We start from the raw sequence: 23,457 nt of genomic DNA on the forward strand, positions 1-23,457 counted from the left end.
ACATTTGCTGCAACATGGACGGCACTGGAGGAGATAATGCTATGTGAAATAAGTCAAGCAGAGAAAGACAATTATCATATGGTTTCTCTCATCTATGGAACATAGGAACTAGGAAAATCGGTAGGAGAAGAAAGGGATAAAGAAAGGGGGGTAATCAGAAGGGGAATGAAGCATGAGAGACTACGGACTATGAGAAACAAACTGTGGGCTACAGAGGGGAGGGGGTGGGGGAATGGGATAGGCTGGTGATGGGTAGTAAGTAGGGCATGTATTGCATGGTGCACTGGGTGTTATACACAACTAATGAATCATTGAACTTTACATCAAAAACTAGGGATGTACTGTATGATGACTAACATAATTTTAAAAATATTTAAAAAAAGAAAATTTTTTTCTTGTTTTTAGGAGATATATGCTGACATATTTAGTAGTGAAGTATCATGATGCTTGAATTTATTTTCAAATGGTAGAGAGAGAGAGAGATTATCAAAAGTGGTAAGTTGTTAACAATTGGTGCATCCAGGGGATAGGCATGTATAAGAATCCTATGTACTATTCTTTAAATGCTTCCGGTAATTTGAAATTTTTCAAATAAACAGTTGAAGATAATGCACCTATTAGGTGAATGCACTCTATCATATGGGAGAAGTAAATGTGGGAGGGAACTGAGCTGCTTGTGAATGTATCCAAAGACCTCACCAGCACACGAGAACTAGGGAACCAGTTCCTCAACCTGTTTCTGTAAAAGAACTTTCAGGAGAAGGAATGCAGAATATCCTGATTGGGGCAGGAGGGGGTGTATCTTAGGAAGGCAGATGGACTATTTTATCAAGAACATGGCTTTCTGATGACTGACACATCAGTCCATTCTCCCGCTCTGAGGGAAGATTTCCTCACCCAGAGATTGGGGTCACAAGTCTGAAGTGGATCTAATGGGCTAAAATCAAATTGTTGGCAGAGCTGCATTTCTTCTATAGACTCTAGGGGAGAATCTATTTCCTTGCTTTTTCTAGCTTCTAGAAGCTGCCTGTAATCCTTGGCTCATGGTGCAGGTGCACTCCATCTTCGTTGCACATCATTCCAAGTTCTCCTTCTGTCTTCACAGTCCTTTTCTGGCTCTGACGCTCCTGCCTTCCTCTCTAAGGAGCCTTGTGATTATATTGGGTCTACTCAGGTAATCCAGAATAGCTTTCTCATTTCAAAAAACCCTTTGTTTAAGTGTATCTGCGAAGTCTCTTTTGCCATGTAAGATAACATAGTCATTCACGATTCTGGGGATTAGGACTTGGGACATCTTGAGTGGGGACATAATTCTGTCTACCACATTATCTTATTGGCATTGATATGTATATTTTTTTCTTCTTTAATTTGTTCATACAATACATTTTGTATGCTTTTATTGTTCTTCCAACATTAGGAAATCTGTTGACATAATCCCTGTACTAATTTTATAGTACATGTCGATATCAGCCTTTTATTTGGAATTTTTGCATCTATAATCACAAATGTTAAAGTAATTAAACAAGGTTGCCCTTAGACTGAAGTAGTTTTAATGTCTTGGTAGCCTACCAAAGCAAACGAAAACCTAACCCAAAATCAATGCACCCTAATCAGAGAAAATAAAACTTAAGAACAATTAATAACAAAAAAGCCAACTTTGCCAAACAAGGCAACAGCTTAGGTTATAGCTAATCAAATAATTTCCTTGCTTTGCTACAGGGTCTTCTCTATAAAAACCTCTCCAATAGCTCCTGTTGGTGGGGCGCTCCTAACACTTTCAGTTTGATGCTGCCTGATTCAAATCGATGTATGCTGAAATAAATTTTTGAAAATTTTAGAGTGCCTCAGTTTATCTTTTAACCCAGATGAAACTAATCAATACTCTTCTTTTGGCCTGTCTTTATCAGATTTTTGCTATTTAGACAAAATTAATTAGAAAGCATTCCATCTTGGGGCATCTGGGTGGCTCAGTTGGTTCAGCAACCGACTCTTGATTTCCGCTCAGGTCATGATCTCAGGGTCCTGTGATCAAGCCTGGCATTGCACTAAGTGTGGAGCCTGCTTGGAATTCTCTCTCTTTCACTCCCTTTTCCCCTCCCCTCACTCACGCTCGCGGACTCTCTCTAAAATAAATAAATAAAATCTTAAAAAAAAAAAAAAGCACACCAGCTTTTTCCAGGATCTGAATAAACTGAAAAATCATTATTCAAAAAGTAGCTAAAAATTAACTATAACCATCTGGTACCTTTTTAACAGTACAGTTTTTAAGAAATATTTAAATTTTATTACAGCTATTCTGTTCAGGTTTTCTACTTCTTAGTAGAAAGTAGTAATTTCAGTTTTACTGGAAAATCTACAATTACCTCTACCGTGGTTATGGAGTTGCTCGTAATAGCCTCAAAATTCTTTTAAATCCTATGTTTATGGTTTAAACTTTCCCATTCCTAATGTTCATGTTTTAATTTTTATTTTGTTATTGTTTATGAATATTGCGTTTCATTTACCTTTTTCTAAAGATTTAATTTATTTATTTGACAGGGAGAGAGAGAGCACAAGCAGGGGAGCAGCAGGGAGAGAGAGATAGGGAGAAACAGGTGCCTTTGAGCAGGGAGCCCAAGTGGGGCTGGATCCCAGGACCCTGGGATCATGACCTGATCCAAAGGCAGACACATAACTGACTGAACCACCCAGACGCCCCTCATTTATCTTTTAGAACCAAACTGTTCATTTAAAAAATCTGGCCCACTTTTTGTTTTCTAGTTCATCAATTTCAGAGTCTATTCATTTTATATTTAACAAAATGCAGTAAGTAATGTCTTATAAGGACATGATAATGGCCAAAATAGAAAGGAATACTCTTAAAGTTAAAAAAAATCACAATTACACATCCTAGCAATTAACTACTGTTAACAAGTGTTAGTGTAAATTTCCAAAGACCTTACATCTGCATTTCTATCTGTATTTATGTACTTAGAAAAAGTTTGGAAACACTAATACATGGCACATAGAGTTCAATATTGGTATTCCATGATTTCTACTAGGGACCTCGACTTACCCTCCTGCTTCCCCGTGGCCTTCTCAGACCCCTGAATCCTGAGTTCAAGACTACCACCCTTCATTCACGTTCTCCTCCGCCACATTCCCAACCCGTTAGGCTTAGACTACATTTCCCAAAAGCCTCGAGGATGGGCCCTTACCTGGCGTCCCTGTGACCCCGCCCGAATTGGGTTGAAAAGTCGGGACGCCGGGTTGCTACCCTGCAGCAGTACCGACTACGGGGCTACTGCACTTTCTGGTGGCGCCGGAGACAGGGGAATGAATTCTCAACCCACACTCGACCGGGAAGGATCGTTCCTGGTCCCGCTCTCAGACCGTGGCTCCTTCTGGAGAGGACTCTGAACTGTTTGCTTCCCGGCCTTTAACTACTGTTGCTAGAAGCCTCTGGACATTTCGCGGTTTGCAGCGAGGACTACTGCGCACGGGTTAACTTTGAGGACTTGGGTTGTGCTGGCGGCGGACCAGCCCACCCTTTCCGCCGCTGCGGGCTACATTTCCCAGAAGCCTCTACGGTCCACAACTCCCCCCGACCCCCCAACCTCAGCAGCCGACTCTTGCTGCTTGGACCTGTCGGTTCGCCCAGGTCCTCAGGATGCTCAGGCTAGGCTGGGCCGTCAGTACTGGCCTTCACTGAAGGCTAGGAACACGACGCGACACTGGACGGAGAAGACTTGTGCCGGCCAGGCTCTGGCTGGATTTTTCCTCACCGGTACTACATTTTCCTGAGGGCTCTGCGGCATTTGCACTTCCGGCCAAAGTTGGCTGGCCGGGGTGGGTTGGCGGGAGTTCGGGCGCAACGGGTCGGGGCGTTGCGGGCGGCCTGACTCACTGGTTTGGGGCGGATTCGACCAGACTGGAGTGGGAGGACCCGCGAGAAGTGCTCGGTGAGGGGCTCCGGATGGGGCCGGGGTCTGTCTGGAGTCTTACATGTGGGTGGCTGTTGGGCATTTCTAGGCTGCGTTTTCACGCTCGAAAAGTAAAGGACGTCGGGGAGGTTGGGGAATGTCCAGGTCTCTACTCTTCACTCGGGGTAGGGTGGTATCAGCCGCTCATCTGCACGGGGTGGGCGAATGGTTTCATGTTGTCCCTGGAGGTGGCTGGCAGTGTCTGGAGATCAGAAGTGTCGTTGCTGTATGACCTCCTGCCTGGACAGAAAGTCCGTGCGATACTCCCGGCCGGGGATTGTGCGCCCGACCTCCGTTGCTCGGCGACCAGTGCCGACGGGGGGGTGGTTAGTACACTAAGAGAGGCTCCCTACCACCCAGTGTGAAAACCCCATGTGGCCGGCCGCGTCGCCGACTCTGCTTTTTGGAGCTAAAACGGGAAAGGCGTCTCCCTTTTACTTTCTTGGTCGACGTTGAGCGGGGTCAGTGAGTGGATGGGTTCTGGAGCAGTCTCAGACCCCGCCTGCGTTTTTGAGCCTTCTTAGCCCCCGTTGGATTCTGGATCCCAGCCGAAACTGACAACGGAAACCGCCACTCTCTCTTCAGCGCGGTGAATGGCCTTCTCTCCGGGGCTATTTCTGGTGTCCCGGGGTTTTCTAGAGCTTGGGCCTGTGGGCCCTTCCTTCCACCTTCCTGTGCTTTTACCCTGAGGCCTCGGGGGATCCAGGCCCATAGCAGTGCCCCCGGTTTTAAAGGACAGGAGTGTGGGATTTTGACTGATGGGTCCGCGTAGGTTGTGTTGTAGAGCCAAAAATCTGGGCTCAGTGTAATATACAGGGAGTGGAAGAACCCAGTCAGGCTCCTATGGAGGAATGAGGCCACAGTCTGGGGTTCTCTCCTGACTCCCATCTGGGCCCCAAAGGTCGCCTGCTTTGTGTGATGATAGGAGTGGGGGTAGGGTTACTGGCTTCTTTGGCTTTAGGTCACTCTCGGTGCCTGGAGTGGAGCCAGGGTTTGCTCTGACTTGGACTCCTCTGAGTTCCCGGAAGAGTCTGTTATCTCATAGTTTCTTGACCCTTTTCCATCTTTTTCATTCTCTAAGAATCCAGAAGAGGAGAGAAAAACCACTGTACATCAAAGTCATGGCGGCGGTAAGTTGTATTCTGTACTCTTTTCTTGGAAGGGCCTTCCTGGTTTTCAAAACAATATTTTGTTTCAGGATTCTGTCCAAAAGATTTACAATAGTGATTTGGGAAAAGGGTAAGAGAGAAGAAAACCAAATTTATGGAACAGTTTTCCTAAACCAGACAGGAGTCTAAACCAGGGCTGTCTGTTTTGCATACATTGTCTCATCAATCTAGAATTTCCATTTCCCTGGATTTTATTCATTCCCAGAATAGTTGTGACAGATGTGCCTCACTGATTTGGCAGGGAAGTTAAAGAACAGAATGAGGTTACTCGCTTCAGTCCCACTAGTTTCTTCTTGGACTGCTTCAGAGACACATGCAATAGCCTATTTGCTTCCAAATTTCTAACAGCCTGGAAGGCCTGCCTGCCCCCTTCAGTTCTACATACTTTTTCCCCCCAAGATAGAAATAGCCCAATTCCTCTCTTTTTTAATGACTTAAGTAATATGCAATTTTTACAAAAATTTCAGAACTTGAGAAAGTTAAGAAAGGCTGTCACCCATGGCCCCACCATCTAGAGATAATCAGGATTAATATTTTCAAATTTTGTCTGTACATATGTATAGGTATGTAATTTTGTTTTCAGAATGGGATCATGCTACTGATAGAAGCAACCAACTTATTGAGTGTTTACTTTAAGCCGCTTGTAGTTTCAAGTTCTTTACATGTGTTACCATGTTGAATCCACATTAATAACCCTGTGACACAGGTATGACTGTATTTCTTCAGTTCTGTTATGCATTTTTTTTCCTTCACATTTTAACTTCTCTGAAATCAGGACTGGTTTTACAATTCTTGACAAGTCCTAGTTTCGTTGATGGCATTTTTTTCTTTCCTGGTGTATAAAGTAATGATGGCTTTACAATCAGTGGTACCTCAGAATTGATGAAATATGGTATTATTCTAAGTTGATAGATGAGGAAATAGATTCTATTAAGTCACTCTAAACTTACACAGTTAACAAGTAGTACGACTGGGATCCCTCTACTTTTGCTTACTTGTCAAAAAGTGTTATCTTCTTTGGTTTATGTTGAAGAAGTATATACGTTAAGCATATTCTGTCATTTATAAGTTGTTTTAAAAATATTTTTTCACAGTTAATCTATTTTGTATGTGTTTTAGATTCAGAGTTTTCAGAAAATGTTTTCTTCCTTTATGTCATGTCCATCCCTAATACAAATACAGAAAAGTCATTCAGGGGTGTCTGGGTGACTCAGTTGGTTAAGCGCCTGATTCCTGATTTCAGCTCAGGTCATGATCTCAGGGTTGTGGGGTGGAGCCCTTTGTCAGGCTCTGCACTTAGCACAGAGTCCGCTTGAGATTCTCTCCCATCCTTCTGCCCCTCTCCCTGTTTGTGCCAAGTAAATAAATAAATAAAATCTAAAAAAAAAAAAAAAAAGTCATTCATATTTTCCTAAAGTACTTTGTCTTTTGCCCATACAAATCAGTCTTCAAGCATCTGGTGTGAGATACATGATCAGCAAGTGTTGGCTATAAAATTCCTAATTTGGGGTATTTATTTAGACTTTTCTATGACTTTGGACCAGTCAATTTTAAAGAATGGCATAATATTTGTGGTATGTTCAGGGTGTTTTCCTTGGATGTGTCTGAGTGTGGTTCTTCATTAATCCTGGCCGGTCAGTTCTTAAGGGTTCCTTTCTCTCAAAAGACTAGTAAAATACTCATTGTATTCTAGATTAATCTATTTCTTCCTTTCTCTGACTTTTCTCCTGAATTCTATAAAAACTTGTTGAGTCTGTCTTCCTATTCCCATCCTGGTCAGAACCTTCCTCAGATTCTCAGAGGAAAAACTACATCCTCCCCATCCATTCTTAGCACATTTTGGTAAGGGAGGAACTCCAGCTTCCCTTGCCCTAACCCTTGACAACTGTCCATTTCTTCCTCTATTTCCTCCTCTCCTCAGCGTGGTAGACTGTCATTTCGCTGTCTTTTTTCTTTTTTTTAATAAAGATTTTATTTATTTGACAGATAGTGAGAGAGTATGTGAGCACAAGCAGGGGGAGAGGCAGGCAGAGGGAGAGGGAGAAGCAGGCTCCCCACGGAGCAGGGAGCCTGATGTCGGACTTGATCCCAGAACGCTGGGATCACGACCTGAGCCGAATGCAGCCGCTTAACCTACTGACCCATCCAGGCGCCCCCTTTCTCTCTTAATGGGAAGCTATGTACTATTAGAGAAATGGTAGTCTTACCCTATTTTTGCTGTGTGACCATGGGCTTCCTCATAACTTCCTCTATATAATGTGTTCATTATACAGGGTTTGGAGAATGTGATAGTGATGGAAATTCACCTGAATGTGTGCTTAAACTGGCAACCTGGAGTTCCCCCAACTCCTACCTCCTGGTCTCAGTCCCGTTGCTTCTGTCTCTTTCCTTTTCCCTGATCTCATGCCTTATAACCTCACTCCACTGTCTGCGTGCCAGATAAGACCTTTGTGTAGGGATGGATAGTGCATTGTTCTCTAATTGGGCTCCCTGGCTCTACTTTTACTCCTTGCCAGTAAAATAGTCCAGTCATGTCACTTCCTTTATTGAGTGAATCCCTCTTACTTTCAGGACAAACTCCAACTCTCTCATGTTCGTTATATATTTACTATAAAGCACATTCTATATTTACTGGAGCACCAATCCTAGTATTAGAATAAAGCGGTAAGGATGTCTCTAGTCCTGCCAGGGAAGACCTGTCATTCAAGACCTTTCTGTTCCATTTGCTAGCTTCCCCCCCGCCCCCCGCCAGACAATCCTATTAATGTGCATCTTTTTATTAGTAGGAGTTCATGCAAAATGATTGTCTTGTGTTAAGACCCAATGTGATCAGTTTTTCTGAATCCTCCAGATATGGTTGAGAAGAATGTTATTTGAATAAGATGCATTATTCTATATGTGGCCATTAAATCAAGTTTGTTAATTTTGTTATTTTGTAATTTAAATAATTTCTATTTTTCCTGATTTTGACTGTTGTGCCTATCAATTATTTCAAGTGATGTATTCTCTCATAATGAGGATTTGTCATAATTTTGTTCTTCATTTTATTTATGTGTACGTGTGTATCTATATATAATATGTATTTATTTTTTATTAGGGGTGTATACAAGTTATATTTTCACCTTTTACCTCCAGTCTTTCTGGATATTTATGTTTTGGATGTGTCTTTTATAAATAGCATATATCTGGGCTTTGGTTTTTGATCTTTATCTTTTAATGAGATCATTCAGCCCATTAATACTAATTGTTGATATAGGGACATCCGGCTGGCTCAGTCAGTGGAGCACATGATTCTTGACATTGGGGTTGTAAGTTCAAGCCCCATGTTGGATGTAGAAATTATTTAAAAATAGTCTTTTTTTAAAAATTGCTGATATAATTGAAAGTATCACTATTGGCTTAGTTTGTGCTTTTTATTCTACCTCTTCCATATTGTTCTAATCTCATTTCACCCCTCTGTGAGTTTGAAAGTTATAAGCTAGTTTCAATTATTTAGTGGTTACTTTAGAAATTTTAACGTATTTTAACTTACCAGTGTCCAAAACTAAAGAACATCTTTATGTTCTTGCTGAGTAGCGTAAGGAACTAGGATAATCTAATTGATTAAACAGCTTACACTGTTGTCAGATGTTTTAATTCTACCTTTTTTAACCCATAAAACATTTTTATTTTATAATTTTCGATGTTAGCTTCGTTATCCACATATTTACCACTTTCTTTGTTCATTATTCTTATATCTTAAACCCTCTACCTTGGGATCACGTTCCTTCAGATGGAAGTACATACTTTAATGAGTTTCTGGGGGTTTTGGGTTTTTTGAAAATGTCTTGATTTGCCCCCATTTGTGGAAGATAATTTTCTCTCAGTTGACTGAGATAGTCTGCTGTCTTCTGGTTTATATTGTTGCTATTGAATAATCATCTGTCAGTCAGACTGGTGTTTCTATATAGATAATTGTCTTTAATCTCAAATTGCTTCTAACATATTCTCTTCGTTTTTAGTGCTCTGCAGTTTTGATATAATTGTCTAGGGTTTCTTTTTATTTATTCTTCTTGATACTCACTGGGCTTCTGAATAATGCTTTCTTTTGCTAGTTCTAAAAATTTCTCAGCCATGAAGTCTTTTTCTTTCTGTTTTTTTTTTTTTTTTTTTTTTAATCAAACTCTGTGTCCAGCATGGGGCTTGAACTCACGATCCCAAGTTCAAGAGTCACATTCTCTACCAACTGAGCCAGCTAGGTGCCCCGATTAGGTCTTCAGTTACTGCCTTTTCTCAGTTCTTCTTTTTCCTTCCAGAACTCTGGTTAGATATCTGTTAAACCTTCTCACGTTATCTTCTTGCCCTCTCTCATGCTTTCCCATGTTGTCCTTTTTGATAGCATTCTGAATAATCTCTTTTTATATCTGTAGTCCAGTAATTTTTCTCTTTGGAGATACTTTATTCGAGCCATTGTATGACTTAATTTTAAATACTAGGTTTTTTTGTTCTAGAAGTATTTTTTCCTTTTAACTCTACCTGTCATTTGGGGTGCCTAGGTGGCTCAGTCAGTTAAGAGCCTGCTTTGGGCTCAGGTCACGATCCCAGGGTCTTGGGATCGAGTGCCACATCAGCACGGAGTCTCCTCCTCCCTCCCCCTGACACTTCCCCCTGCTTGTGTGCACTTGTGTGCGCATGCATGCTCGCGCGCACAAACTCTCCCTGACAAAGTCTTTTTTAAAGACTACCTGTCATTTTTGTGGTTTTGTTTCTCACCATCTTACCTCTTTTTTGTAATATATCTGTTTTATATTCTTTGTCATTATCTATGTAATAAATGAATCTGTGCAAGTGTGACATTTCCCCCCTAACATTTTATTTTTATTGTGGAAAGTTTAAAATCTAATGGAAATTTGAAACAATTACATGATTGATTTTCCTGACTCTCTGATCATGGAATTATGCCTCTGTGCATGTTTTTTATTTAGGTGAAGTTCGCATAACATACAATTAACCATTTTATAGTGTACAATTTGGTGGCATTTAGTATGTTCACAATGTTGTTCTGTTTTATTATTTTTGACATTTGGGTCATTTTCCTTGAAATTCTATTTATGCATTCTTGAGGCCTGGTTGAAGGTCTGTGTTTGCTTCTGCCAAGAGCACTGCCAAACAAGAGCCACCTTAAAGTAGGTTTATAAATGGAAAGTTTTATAGATTCATCTCAGTAATGTACATATGAGCCACAGACCGTGGGAGGGCTCACTTGTGGTTATAATTCCTCAGGGGAAAATGTTTTTCTTCCACCAACTGCCAGGATTCAAGTCAAGCCATTTTCCTTGTAGCATCTACGACTGAGAGTATTGCTTCTACTCTTTCTTTATGTTGTGGGCATGGTCCTAGAGGTCCCAAGTCTTTGCAGTACAGAACCATTTAGACTCCCATCTTGACCAGCTATATAGGCTTGGTCTCCTCTCCCCCCACTCTTTGAATGTCAAAGCTCATGGTCGTCTTGGCTCAGCAGAAGTTTTCTGGTAAAATAAGTGTCAGCGGCTCAGCACACTCCTGTTGGTTCTCAGTTTGACTCAATTTTATCTTCTGAAGATTACTTTCCTTCTTTGCCAGATCATCTTGCATCCCAAAATGTTTTTAATATTTAGAACATTATTTTTCAGCTGGTGATTTGGTCATGGTAACCAGTCCCCCGCAGAGCTTGATGTCCTGTGATTGTCTGTGCTTTTCTGTTTTTCCGTCCTGATTCTGCGCTTTTTAAGGGCAGGTGCTGGATCTAAATCATCATGTCCTCAAGTGTCCACACAGAGCCAGAGTCATGGGGAATTTTGATATTTTCAGATAAAGGAATTTTGTTTGCAGTTCAGAACTGCTTCTTTCCTCCCTTTCCCTTCTACCTTTGATTTCCCCTCAGAGAATGCCGTGCTCTGTAGTGACACACAGAGCAGACCAAGCGTTTTCTATTCCTCTAAGTGAAGAGCCCTGTACAGGATTTTTTTTTTAAAGGATCTTCAGAAATCCCCAGCTGCATCTGTTAAGAGCCAGAAGTGAAAGACTATCAGCTACAGAGTTGGAGATATCTAGATTCAGAACCCAGCAATGCCCACTGCTAACTGCAGATTTGAGTAAATGACTTCACTTATGTGAGCTAAAGTTTCCTTTGAGTAAGGATTCATGGGCTTTCCCTGAGGATTCATACATGTAAGTCACCAGAAACTTAAAGTGCTTAATGTGCAATAATTGTACTTGAGATGCAGTGAACACTGACTATCAGCAATAAGGCTAGGGGTAGCAGTGAGAGGGAGTAATGTCAGGCTGGAAAGCCAAGTTTAGAGAACTTGTGATCTTGATTGGGAACCAGAACATGTTGGCCACAAAGATTCTGAGAATTTGTGGTTTCTTTTAAGGCCATTGCAACTGGCATCCAGGGGGTTGAGCTTTGCCAAGGCTACTTAAGACCTGCTGGTCCTGGTGGGTTGTCTGGCTCAGTAGTGGTGATTCTGGACAGGGTCTTTGTTGAAAAGAGGTTTCAGTTGGGGTCTTAAAGGCTCCAGTTCTGGGATATGGGAACAAAGCTAAGGAGGTACCTGATACACTGAGTCTGTTAGGCCAGGGAGAGGCTGGAGACCTCTGTTGCAGAAACTGTGTCCAGGGCTGGGCCTGCCCAAGTATCTTGTGCTCCTGGGCCTGGCAGCTCTACCATGTCTTTGAGATGCCTCCATGGCTGAGGAGCTCTGTGTCTTCCAGGTTGTAGAACAAGGATCTGCCCGGGGCAAGTCAGAACAGGCCCTTCTGGACTCAGATTAGTTGGGAAAGTTGTTTCCTCTAAATACATCATATACAGGTGGATTCTCTGGGGTTCAGGGCAGGCAAAGTTTTGTTACCCTCCCTCAAATCAAGAAAGAAGACTCTGTGTGTGTGTGTGTCTGTGTGTGTGAGAGACAGAGAGAGAGACACACTTGTAGTATATGTTCATCTTGGGTCACATCAGTATGAGTCTGGATCTTCCTCCCATCAGTTCTGGCAGATCAGAAACCAGGAGAGTAGAGTTAGGGACAATTTATAGGAATAGGAACCTTACAGCCAGATATATAAATTGTTGAGAAAAGACTCATAGTGCAAAATAACTTTAGAGAACTTGTGCAATCTCATACCCCAAAATAAGAACATAGAGTATAGAAGATGGGTAACCATACAGCCAGTAAAAACGATGTCTATTTTAGAATTTTTGGTTACATGGAAAAGTGATCAGGCTTTAATATTCTAGCATATTTGCAGGCATGTGTTTTTAAGAAATTATTAAATCATAAGTTATAAATCACCGAGTTCTATTCAAATGCTATTTTCAGATATAGATATTTTATATTTTTGAATGATTCAGAGTTTTTAAAATATTTCTTTATGGGGAGAATGAAAAGGGAGATAGTCACAGGTGTTGTATGGTGAACATAAAATGTGTTATATGCTTGCGTGTATAGTTTTACTTAATTGGGAAGCACCAGTTGTCTGAACTTTGGTTATTCCCAGACCTGGGAGGATAATGGAAGAGGATAGAGTCCAAGAGGTTACTCCTCCAGCTACAGGCATGCTTAAGCATGATGTGTGTGCACCAAGAATGGTGTGCTGTGATCACTCTTGTTTGCACACTGAACCATCCGTGTTAAAGGGCCCAGCACAGCCTGTTTTCTCAACATTGAAAGCAATTGCTTTCTTCCTTTTTTTTAATTCCACTGGAAAGATTTTGCCTATCAGTTTCACAAATAGTGTATTGATCTGTGGTTCCAGGGCTTCAAGTTCAAAGATGTGGCCATTTACTTCTCTCAAAAGGAGTGGGAATGCTTGCACTCTGCTCAGAAGGCTTTGTACCGAGATGTAATGTTGGAGAATTATAACAACCTCATCTCACTGGGTAAGTTATGTGCCCCCCAAAATTCAGAATTGGCCTTCTGGAATTTTATGTTCTTCGTTATGAATTTCTCATGAGTGCTTCTCAAATGGCTGGCTGAATTAATGAATTAATGATTCTTGTTGCTTCCCAAAGAAGGGATTATCCCTTATGAAGTTAGAATTGGCTGCTCCGGGGCGCCTGGGTGGCGCAGTCGTTAAGCGTCTGCCTTCAGCTCAGGGCGTGATCCCAGCATTATGGGATCGAGCCCCACATCAGGCTCCTCCACTATGAGCCTGCTTCTTCTTCTACCACTCCCCCTGCTTGTGTTACCTCTCTCCCTGGCTGTCTCTATCTCTGTCCAAAAAAAAAAAAAAAAAAAAATGTGCTTAGAAAAAAAAAAAAGAATTGGCTGCTCCATTGGACACTTTTTTTTTTTTTTTTGGTTCTTCTGCCCTTCACCCCTTCCATTGACCCTTAACCTCCTTACTCTTTCTTGATAATCATGGGTTGATTTTAATTCTGGTACACATAAACATAACTTTGTCCCTTTTTTTTTTTTTTGAGCAGGACTTTCTGATTCTAAGCCAGATGTGATCTCCTTATTGGAGCAGGGAAAGGAGCCCTGGATGGTTAAGAGTCAGGAAACAAAAGAATGTTGCCCAGGTGAGTGATGGTGACTCCTGTGAGGAAGACCGTGGCAGGTAGTCACCCAGGGGGCCAGTGAGAAGGCAGTACATCTGAGCTATTACTAGGAAAGCTTGCTGAAAAGGTCTGAGATCTGGAGAAAAAAGGAAGGATGTATCAGCATGAGGCCTCAGATTTTCACTCCACTTAGCACTGTTGCTACCCTTCCTCATATTTGCTTCTGATTTCAGGAAGGAAGCACTTTTCCTTCTTCCCATGAGACAACCATTTTCCTGGCACTTTGTCCAATTTTGTCCTGACTTTTTATTTTTATTTATTTATTTATTTATTTATTTTAAGATTTTATTTATTTATGCGACAGAGATAGAGACAGCCAGCAAGAGAGGTAACACAAGCAGGGGGAGTGGGAGAAGCAGGCTCATAGCGGAGGAGCCTGATGTGGGGCTCGATCCCATAATGCCAGGATCACGCCCTGAGCCGAAGGCAGACGCTTAACCGCTATGCTACCCAGGCGCCCCTGTCCTGACTTTTTAAAGCAGCTAGCTCTATTGAGATAGAAATCACATATCCTAAAATTCACTTAAAGTGTACTATTCAGTGGTTTTTAATATAGTCACAGAGTTTTGCAACTGTGACAACAATCTAATTTTAGAACATTTTCATCACCCCCAAAATGAAACCCCATACCCATAAGCAGGCACTCCCCACACCCAGCCCTAGCCCTTTATTTCTGTAAGGTTGGTAGTGATATCTCTCTTTCATTCCTGATACTAGTATTTGTCTTCTTTCTTTTTTCTCTCTTGGTCAATCCAGCTAAAGGTTTGCCAGTTTTGTTGATCTTTTTCAAAGAACCAACTTAGAGTTATGTTGATTTCCCTGTTCTTTTTCTATTTTGTTCATCTACCCTCTAATCTTCGTTATTTTATTCCTTCTGGTATCTTTGAGTTTACTTTGTTCTTTATCTAGTTCCATAATCTGATTTGAGATCCTTCCTCGGTTTTGTGGGGGGGGGGGTTGTTGTTTTTTTAATATAGGCATTTTAAGCTATAGATTTCCCTTTAGGATCTGTTTTAACTGTATCCCATAAGTTTTGGTATGTTAAGTTTTCCTTTCACCCAACTCGAAGCATTTTTTTTTTTTAATGATTTTTTATTATATTATGTTAGTCACCATACAGTACATCCCCGGTTTCCGATGTAAGGCTCGATGATTCATTAGTTGTGTATAACACCCAGTGCACCATGCGTTACGTGCCCTCCTTACTACCCATCACCGGTCTATCCCATTCCCCCACCCCCCTCCCCTCTGAAGTCCTCAGTTTGTTTCTCATAGTCCATAGTCTCTCATGTTTCATTCCCCCTTCTGATTACCCCCCCTTTCTTTATCCCTTTCTTCCCCTACCGATCATCCTAGTTCTTATGTTCCATAGATGAGAGAAATCATATGATAGTTGTCTTTCTCTGCTTGACTTATTTCACTTAGCATTATCTCCTCCAGTGCTGTCCATGTTGTAGCAAATGTTGAGAACTCGTTCTTTCTGATAGCTGAGTAATATTCCATTGTATATATGGACCACAACTTCTTAATCCAGTCATCTGTTGAAGGGCATCTCGGCTCCTTCCACAATTTAGCATTATGTGGACATTGCTGCTATGAACATTGGGGTGCATATGGCCCTTCTCTTCCTACGTCTGTATCTTTGGGGTAAATACCCAGTAGTGCAATGGCTGGATCATAGGGTAGCTCAATTTTTAACTTTTTAAGGGACCTCCACACTGTTTTCCAGAGTGGCTGTAAACAATCCCACATCTTACCAACAATGTAGGAGGGATCCCCTTTCTCCACATCCTCTCCAACAATTGTTGTTTCTTGCCTTGTCTATTTTTGCCATTCTAACTGGCGTAAGGTGGTATCTCAGTGTGGTTTTGATTTGAATTTCCTTGATGGCTAATGATTTTGAACATTTTTTCATGTGTCTGTTAGCCATTTGTATGTCTTCATTGGAAAAGTGTCTGTTCATATCTTCTGCCCATTTTTTGATTTGTTTATTTGTTTCTCGTGTATTGAGTTTGAGAAGTTCTTTGTAGATCTTGGATACCAGTCCTTTATCTGTAGTGTCATTTGCAAATATCTTCTCCCATTCCGTGGGCTGCCTCCTAGTTTTTCTGACTGTTTCCTTGGATGTGCAGAAACTTTTAATCTTGATGAAGTCCCATAAGTTCATTTTATCTTTTGTTTCTCTTGCCTTTGGGGATGTGTCATGAAAAAGGTTGCTTTGGCCGATGTCGTAGAGGTTGTTGCCTATGTTCTCCTCTAGAATTTTGATGGATTCCTGTCTCACATCGACTCGAAGCATTTTTAATTTCTCTTATGATTTCTTCCTTGACCCATCAGTTATTTAAGAGCACATTGTTTTCTGTTTTCTTGTTGATCTTCTGGCTAGTTGATCTATCCATTATTGAAAGTAGAGCATTAAAGTCTTCAATTTGTTGAATTGTCTGTTTTTTTCTTCATTTCTGTTTTTTTTTTTTTTTTTAAAGATTTTATTTATTTATTTGAGAGAGACAGCGAGAGAGGGAACACAAGCAGGGGGAGTGGGAGAGGAAGAAGCAGGCTCCCAGCAGAGGAGCCTGATGTGGGGCTCGATCCCAGAACGCCGGGATCACGCCCTGAGCCGAAGGCAGACGCTTAACGACTGCGCCACCCAGGCGCCCCTCTTCATTTCTGTTTTTGCTTCATGTACTTTGGGGCTTTTTTATTAGGTACATACATGATTATAACTGTTACCATTTTTTTTTAGCTTTTTATTTTGAAATAATTTAAGATTCAAAGGAGTTACAAAAATAATACAGAGAGTTCCCTCGTACCCTTCACTCAGCTTTCCCTAACAATAACATCTTACCTAATCCTAGTACACTGTCAAAACCAGGAAATTGATGTTGGCACAATAGTAGTGATGAAACTATAAGTAGACCTTATTCAGATTTCACCGATTTTCACATACACTCATTTATTTTTATTTATATGTATTTTGGTGTATATTAATATGAAATTTTACGGTATGTGTAGATTTATATAACTACTACCACAATTGAGATACAGAACCTTCAACATTTTAGATATTTTTTGTAAACTATTTTTGAAACTGTGCTATAATGCTCAGACGAATAAAGCCAGATACATAACTATTAGAGTCAGTGCTGTTTTGATTGTATAAAAAGGATGCTACAAACACTGGAAGGAAATAAAAGGTAACAACGAATAACCTAGGAAGTAGCTAGGGTCAAGAAGTATGCTGATTTAAATCCCTAACACTTATAACCCTGCAAGTTTTCTTTTTTAGGAACCTGGCCTTGGCCAGAGAAATGAGGGTCTTTTTAGAGGAGATGGTTATAGGTAAGGGACTGCTGTGAGAGAATATTAGGGGCAATATTACCAGACTGGTAAGACTTTTCAGATCATGACAAATGATATGAAGCTGGAAGGAGAAGTAGTAGGATCTAGGCAGTATGGTGGGAATGCTGTAGAGGGTGCAGGAAGGTATTCATTTAAGGCCCCAAGGAGATAAAGTCATGGGTGGGTGTACTGGAAGACCTGAATGGAGGTCCATGGCATGCAGGGCCTTCTCACCAAGTCTAGGAGTTTGGATTTTTTTTTTTTAAGGACACTTGGCAGCCATTGAAGGTTTAAACAAGATAGGAACATGATTGGATTGGATTTCTAAGACCTCTCTCTGGCTGTCCTGTAGATATTGAATCAGAGGATTCATGAGTGAAAGTGGTGAAACTTGCTAGGAGTCTGTTTGGGAAGTCCAGGTGATTTGGCCTTGGGCTAGAATGAGACCACAGAGTGGGGAAAGCAGAGAGTCTGAAGATCGATTTAGAGGAATGATTCTATAGCTCTGAGGAGTGATTGTGCAGGATGGGAGCAATGGGAACATCCTTGATGGATGTTACTTTTTGATTTGAGCATTCCTTTAAGGTCCAAATATATGGTTCAAATCCATGCTTTTTATATTTTTCCTTTTCTACCAGATTGTTTTTCCAAAATATTTAAAATAACAGCATCTCTGACATCTGATGTCTGGAACTTCCCATACAGCATAAAATGCCAACATCATTTTACCAGGCATTGTATAGACCTTGCTTCTCCCTCTGCTGCTTCCCCTGCTTGTTCTGTCTCTCTCTCTCTTTCTTTCTCTCTCTCTCTCTGTCAAATAAATAAATCTTTAAAAATATATATTAAAAATTTTTAAAAATAATGTTGGGGAAATAGATAAAATGATATGTGATGATAAGCGCACTGCTAAAAAATACAATAAGTAGAGTAATAAGGGGCCTGTTTTATAAAGAGTGGTCTCATGTTTGAATAGAGGTCAGAATAAAGTACTTGAACAAGCCATATTGCTATCTTAGGGAAGAGGCAGAGATTCTGAGAAATGTGCTTCACAAGTTTGAAGAACATCCAGTTGGTCAGGGAGCTGGAGCAGAGTCAGAAAGAGGGTAGTGTGAGACAGGTTCAGGGAGCGTTTTGTAGGCCACATAAGGACTTTGACTTTTACTCTGCATAAGAGGGAAGTCCAGTGGAGACTTGAGGCAGAAGAAAGGCCTAATCTAACTTAACAAGAACACTCTGGCTACTGTGTTAGGTATGGGGTATTAGGAGAGCAATAGGGAAAGTATGGAGATCTGTTAAAGTGTGTTAACCTTGGTGAGAGATGGCTTTGGACAAGGTGGTAGAGATACGGTAGAGAGAAGTAGTCAAGGTCTGGATATATTTTGAAGCTAGAGATGAGAGGACTTGCTGTGAAATGTAATGTCCTGCTCCTTTAGATTCTCATTTAGTTGGTCTTAGATGGTTCCTGGACATCATATTGGTAATGTTCCTCAGCTGATTCTGATTTTCACCAGAGGTGAAGAACTACTTCCTTTATGAGCTCCCCTCATTTTCTCTATTCTCATCTCCTTCTCCCACCCCCTACCCTGGGCTTTTTTTTCCCCCAAAATTTCAGTGCTGCGTTAAGAGCTATTTAAATTATTCACTATTTTTAGTTTGTCATTTCTACCTTAGAACTTTCTCCTGCCACATGAAAATACCTCCAGTTTTCTTTCTCGTTACCTTACAGATTGGGAGTCCAGAAGAGAAACCAAGAATTTATTTCCAAAGGAGCACAGTTATGAAATTAAATCATTGCACCTGGAGATAAAAAGACTCACGAGCTCTGACCTTGAGTGCACTAGGGTCAGAAATAACAGAGAAATCAAATGCCACTTGGAGAGACAAGAGGAGGGACATTTCAGACAAGCCGTAATAACCTCTGAAGAAAGGTCCACTTCTATTCAGTGCACAGTTCATAGAGTGCCTCAGATAGTTCATCCCAGAGTGAAAACCTACGAATGCAAGGGATGTAAGGAAGCTTTCAGGTGCCAATCACACAATATTCAACATGAAATAGGTCATAATAAGGAAAAAGACTGTAAATGTGGAGAATGTGGGAAAGCCTTTAGTAGTAGGTCAGACTTGATTAAGCATCAGAGAATTCATGAAAGCAAAAAAAGTAAAGAAAATAGGAAATGTGCCTTTATCCATGGCTCTGAAACTAAACCTCAGAGCATTAATACTAGTGAGAAACCTCATAAATGTAAGGAATGTGGGAAAGCCTTTCATTCTAACTCACAACTTAGTAAACATCAAAAGGTCCACATAGGTGAGAAACCCTATAAATGTAAGGAGTGTGGGAAGGCCTTTCCATCTACCTCACAGCTTAATTTACATCAGAGAATTCATACTGATGAGAAATACTATGAATGTAAGGAATGTGGGAAAGCCTTTACCCGTCCCTCACACCTTCTTCGACATCAGAGAATCCATACTGGTGAGAAACCCCATAAATGTAAAGAATGTGGGAAAGCTTTCCGTTACGATACACAACTAAGTCTTCATCAGATAATTCATACTGGTGAAAGACGCTATGAATGTAAGGAATGTGGGAAGGTATATAGCTGTGCCTCACAACTGAGTCTACATCAAAGAATCCATACTGGTGAGAAACCCCATAAATGTAAAGAATGTGGGAAAGCTTTTATCTCTGATTCACATCTTATTCGACATCAGAGTGTTCATACTGGTGAGAAACCATATAAATGTAAGGAATGTGGGAAGGCCTTTCGTCGTGGCTCAGAACTTACTCGACATCAGAGAGCTCACACTGGTGAGAAACCTTATAAATGTAAGGAATGTAAAATGGCCTTTACTTGTAGCACAGAACTTATTCGACATCAAAAAGTTCACACTGGTGAGAGACCCCATAAATGTAAGGAATGTGGAAAGGCTTTTATTCGAAAGTCAGAACTTACTCATCATGAGAGAAGTCATAGTGGTGAAAAGCCCTATAAGTGTAAGGAATGCGGGAAGGCCTTTGGTCGTGGCTCAGAACTTAATCGACACCTGAAAATTCATACTGGTGAGAAACCTTATAAATGTAAGCAATGTGGGAAGGCCTTTATTCGTGGCTCACACCTTAGTAAACATCAAAGAATTCATACAGGAAAGAGGAGTGAGTGAAGTCATGTGGGAAGGCTCAACGTATTAACATCTGCAAAGTCATACTAGTAAAACACAAAACACCCTGTGATTTTAAAGAATGTGGGAAAGCCTTTGAAGATAATATTGGAGCTCACGCTGTGGATACAGGGCCTTTATTTGAGGGCCAGAAATTATTCGACATGTGTTACTGCTGAGATACTTTATAAATGTTAGGGATTGGGAAGTTTCTATTTATGTTTCAAAATTTATTAGATATCAGGGTTCAATTGATATAAAAGCGAAAAAATTCCAAGAATGTAAGGGAAGTGGGAAGGCTTTGGAAGGCAGTGAATGTGTCAGAGACAGTCATACAAATGGTTCTCAACGTCAGGATCATTTGCCCTGTGGGAAATCAGAGGATCTGTAATATAGATGTCTTACATATAGGAGACCAGTTTGCTTTAGCTAACAAATTATTCATCTTGTAATTCATACTTGAGGAAGGCTACAGTAATGTTACTCTTCCATCCTGCTCAAATCTTAATTAAATATTTGCAAGCTCATCCTCTGAAATTAACCTGAACTTAAGCAGAGTGGAAAAGGCTTTAACCAATGCTCAGTCTTTACTTGCCTTATAGGGCAAATTACCTAAGTAGGTCTAAACTTTCTCACTTATAAATTAGTAATAGTAACACCATCTTGTTAGCATTGTGAAGATTAAATAATTAGATTATGTCCCATCGAATACTGTCTGGCTCATATTGAAAGTGTGTTAAGTAAGAGCTGCTTTTTATTTATTTTCATATTTGTGGATAGAGATCATATGAGAGGAAGGCCTTATGTGTGCCATGACTATAGGGCCATCTTACATCATCTCTTTATTGAATGTCAGGTAATTCCTTCTGGAGAAAAATTGAAAACTGAAGCTTTCATTCACCTTGCCCTCTTGCCTCGCTCGGGGAAAGGAAATCAAAGCAAGTTGCAATTTGGAGTGAATGACAACTCCATGTTGAAAGTTACAGGATGCAACAGAGCTATCCTTGGGAAAATTAACTTTTTTTAGTATGTGTAGAAAATGCGGACAGTTAATGGGCACGATTCATTGTCAGTTCACTGTACTCGATGCACTGCCTGTTCTAATAGGTTCCCTGTAAACACTTGTTGAAATCTGAGGAATGAGAGAGTGAATGAATAAGCCATTTGACTCTAGTGTGTAGAAAAGCTCTTAACAAATTAAGAACAAAGCCCAAAACAAAACAAAAAACTTTGAAAACTTACTGAGATGGGGGGAAAAAGCCCTCAGGCATCATGAATGAGAGGAAATGTAACTACAAAAAGAGTTTTAAAGAAATACGACAATATTGTGCGGCAGGCACTGTTGGTTGCTTATCCATTGGTGTTAGCCATTCTCCCTTTGCCAGGACTGCCTGCTGCCCATCTAAAGTCTAGGTCTTGCTCTCCTAGTTTGCTTTGCATCAGGGCATATATGTAAAACAGTCCTAGCCATACAAGATCTGAGCAAAAGTCTGCAAGTACACTTTAGGTTAAATTTCCTTTCCTAACAAAATAGGAGGAAATAGTCCTCTTATATACAGGATGCATGTCTATGTGATACCTGGGATTGTGGCTGTTTTGCTGCCAGAGGGGTGAGAGGCTGAGATTGGCACGGGATAGATTGGAATTACCTGCGTCCTTGACATTGTTGAACTGATGAAACGATGCAGAGCTGCCCTGTCCCTGGATTTTGAGTAAAATAAGAAACTTCATGCATATCTGTTTTAAGTTTATAGTCAATTTTTTATGACAGACCTGAGTCCTGGAAAAAATATTTTTGTATGTATATATTCATATTTATTCACCTTTAATTTAGTAAGATGAGGAAGAGTTTATATTCAGCTTTTTATACTATATCTGAAATGGAAAAGCATTATTTTCTTAAGTATTTTATGTGTATACATAGATTCTACTTTGATTTAGTAAGACATAGGAAATGTTTTTTTACATTCAGCATTGTATTGTGTGTCTGTTTATATTCAGCTCTTTAAAGCATGGCTGAAATCCTGAAAGAGTGTTTTCCTGAATAAAGTTAAGAACCAATAAAGAAGAGGTATACAGGATTCCTGTAGTATCAGAATATCTAACAGATAAAATCTTCTAAGTCTCCAGGATACAAAGAGTCACAGCTATGAGGATAGCATAACCGTTTTAAGAAATTTGGAGAAGGACAACATCCAAATCAGCTATAAAAATAATCTGTACTTAAACGGTATAAGAATATTCCAATTAAAATAGCAAGTCAAATCTAGCGGCCTATTGAAGAAAATAGGGTTTTGGGTGTTTTTGTTGTTGTTTTGTTTTGTTTGGGTACAGAATAAAATGGTTCATTACCTGTCCAATCGTTTTTTAATGTAATGCATAAAGGTAGTGTTTACATATTGAAAACTGGACCCTAAAATAACAATTTCCCATGGAAAGTAGTAAATGAGAAACTGTTATAGCATATGTGTACTTAACTGTTGTGAAGTCACTGCAGTTATCCACTTAATCCTACCTCATGGGCTGCAGACAAATTTGGAATAATCACCATCCAGTGGATTCCACTTTAGCCTCACACTTCAGCAAATGATACATACTTCAAATAAGTTTAATGTAAACATGTATTATGTGGCAAATTAAATAGATCATAGAAAATGTCAGCCCATTGGAGGACAATTTAAATAAAAATTCAAGCTTTTTTTTAATTTTTATTTTTTTAAGTAAGCTCTATGCCCAATGTGGGGCTTGAACTCAAGATGCTGAAATCGAGTTGCATACTCTGCCCACTGAGCCAGGCAGGCGCCCCTAAGCATTTTTTTTTAAGGGTGGAAATGATTGCTAAAGCTTATCTGCACTGGCATAATTATTTCATAAGTTTGTTTGAAAGTTGTACATACTGTCCTAAGAGGAAAAGTTATATGCCCTTAGGAGGAATTGAAGGATTAATAAAGGTAGGCAAAATTAGGCATGATCATGGTACTGGTTTCATTATAATTTTTTTTTCATATAATAATTTTTTATTGTGTTACTCACCATACAGTACATCCTTAGTTTTTGATGTAATGTTCCATGATTCATTATTTGCATATAACACCCAGTGCTCCATGCAATATGTGCCCTCCTTAATATCCATCACCGGCCTATCCCAGTCCTCCACCCCCTCCCCTCTGAAGCCCTCAGTTTGTTTCCCAGAGTCCATAGTCTCTCATGGTCCATTCCCCCTTCTGTTTACCCCCCCTTTATC

General features: G+C 40.3%; 1 protein-coding gene across 4 annotated transcripts; it reads left to right on the forward strand.

Annotated features, from left to right (window-relative positions):
* The first annotated feature begins 3,217 nt into the window (after window positions 1-3,217).
* Window positions 3,218-23,179, forward strand: LOC103682551 (zinc finger protein 568). Of its 4 annotated transcripts, none has more exons than XM_040632800.1 (5): window positions 3,218-3,766; window positions 5,044-5,092; window positions 12,905-13,028; window positions 13,575-13,670; window positions 18,778-23,179. In XM_040632800.1, the coding sequence occupies exons 2-5, from the start codon at window positions 5,084-5,086 to the stop codon at window positions 20,214-20,216; spliced, it is 1,668 nt and encodes a 555-aa protein (XP_040488734.1). In that variant the 5' UTR covers window positions 3,218-3,766; window positions 5,044-5,083; the 3' UTR covers window positions 20,217-23,179. The 4 variants fall into 4 exon arrangements, with proteins under 4 accessions (XP_040488734.1, XP_040488736.1, XP_008710437.2 ...); XM_008712215.2 differs by lacking the exon at window positions 3,218-3,766 and adding an exon at window positions 3,774-3,941; XM_040632801.1 differs by lacking the exon at window positions 3,218-3,766 and adding an exon at window positions 3,968-4,551.
* The last annotated feature ends 278 nt before the right edge of the window (window positions 23,180-23,457 follow it).

The sequence above is a fragment of the Ursus maritimus genome, unplaced genomic scaffold (assembly GCF_017311325.1).
Source record: "Ursus maritimus isolate PB19 unplaced genomic scaffold, ASM1731132v1 scaffold_19, whole genome shotgun sequence".
In the NCBI taxonomy this organism is placed as follows: Eukaryota; Metazoa; Chordata; class Mammalia; order Carnivora; family Ursidae; genus Ursus; species Ursus maritimus.

Coding starts and splice junctions, on each gene's coding strand:
- LOC103682551 (XM_040632800.1), top strand. Junction 13,029..13,574: donor TAACAACCTCATCTCACTGG/GTAAGTTATGTG, acceptor TTTTTTGAGCAG/GACTTTCTGATTCTAAGCCA. Junction 13,671..18,777: donor AACAAAAGAATGTTGCCCAG/GTGAGTGATGGT, acceptor GTTACCTTACAG/ATTGGGAGTCCAGAAGAGAA.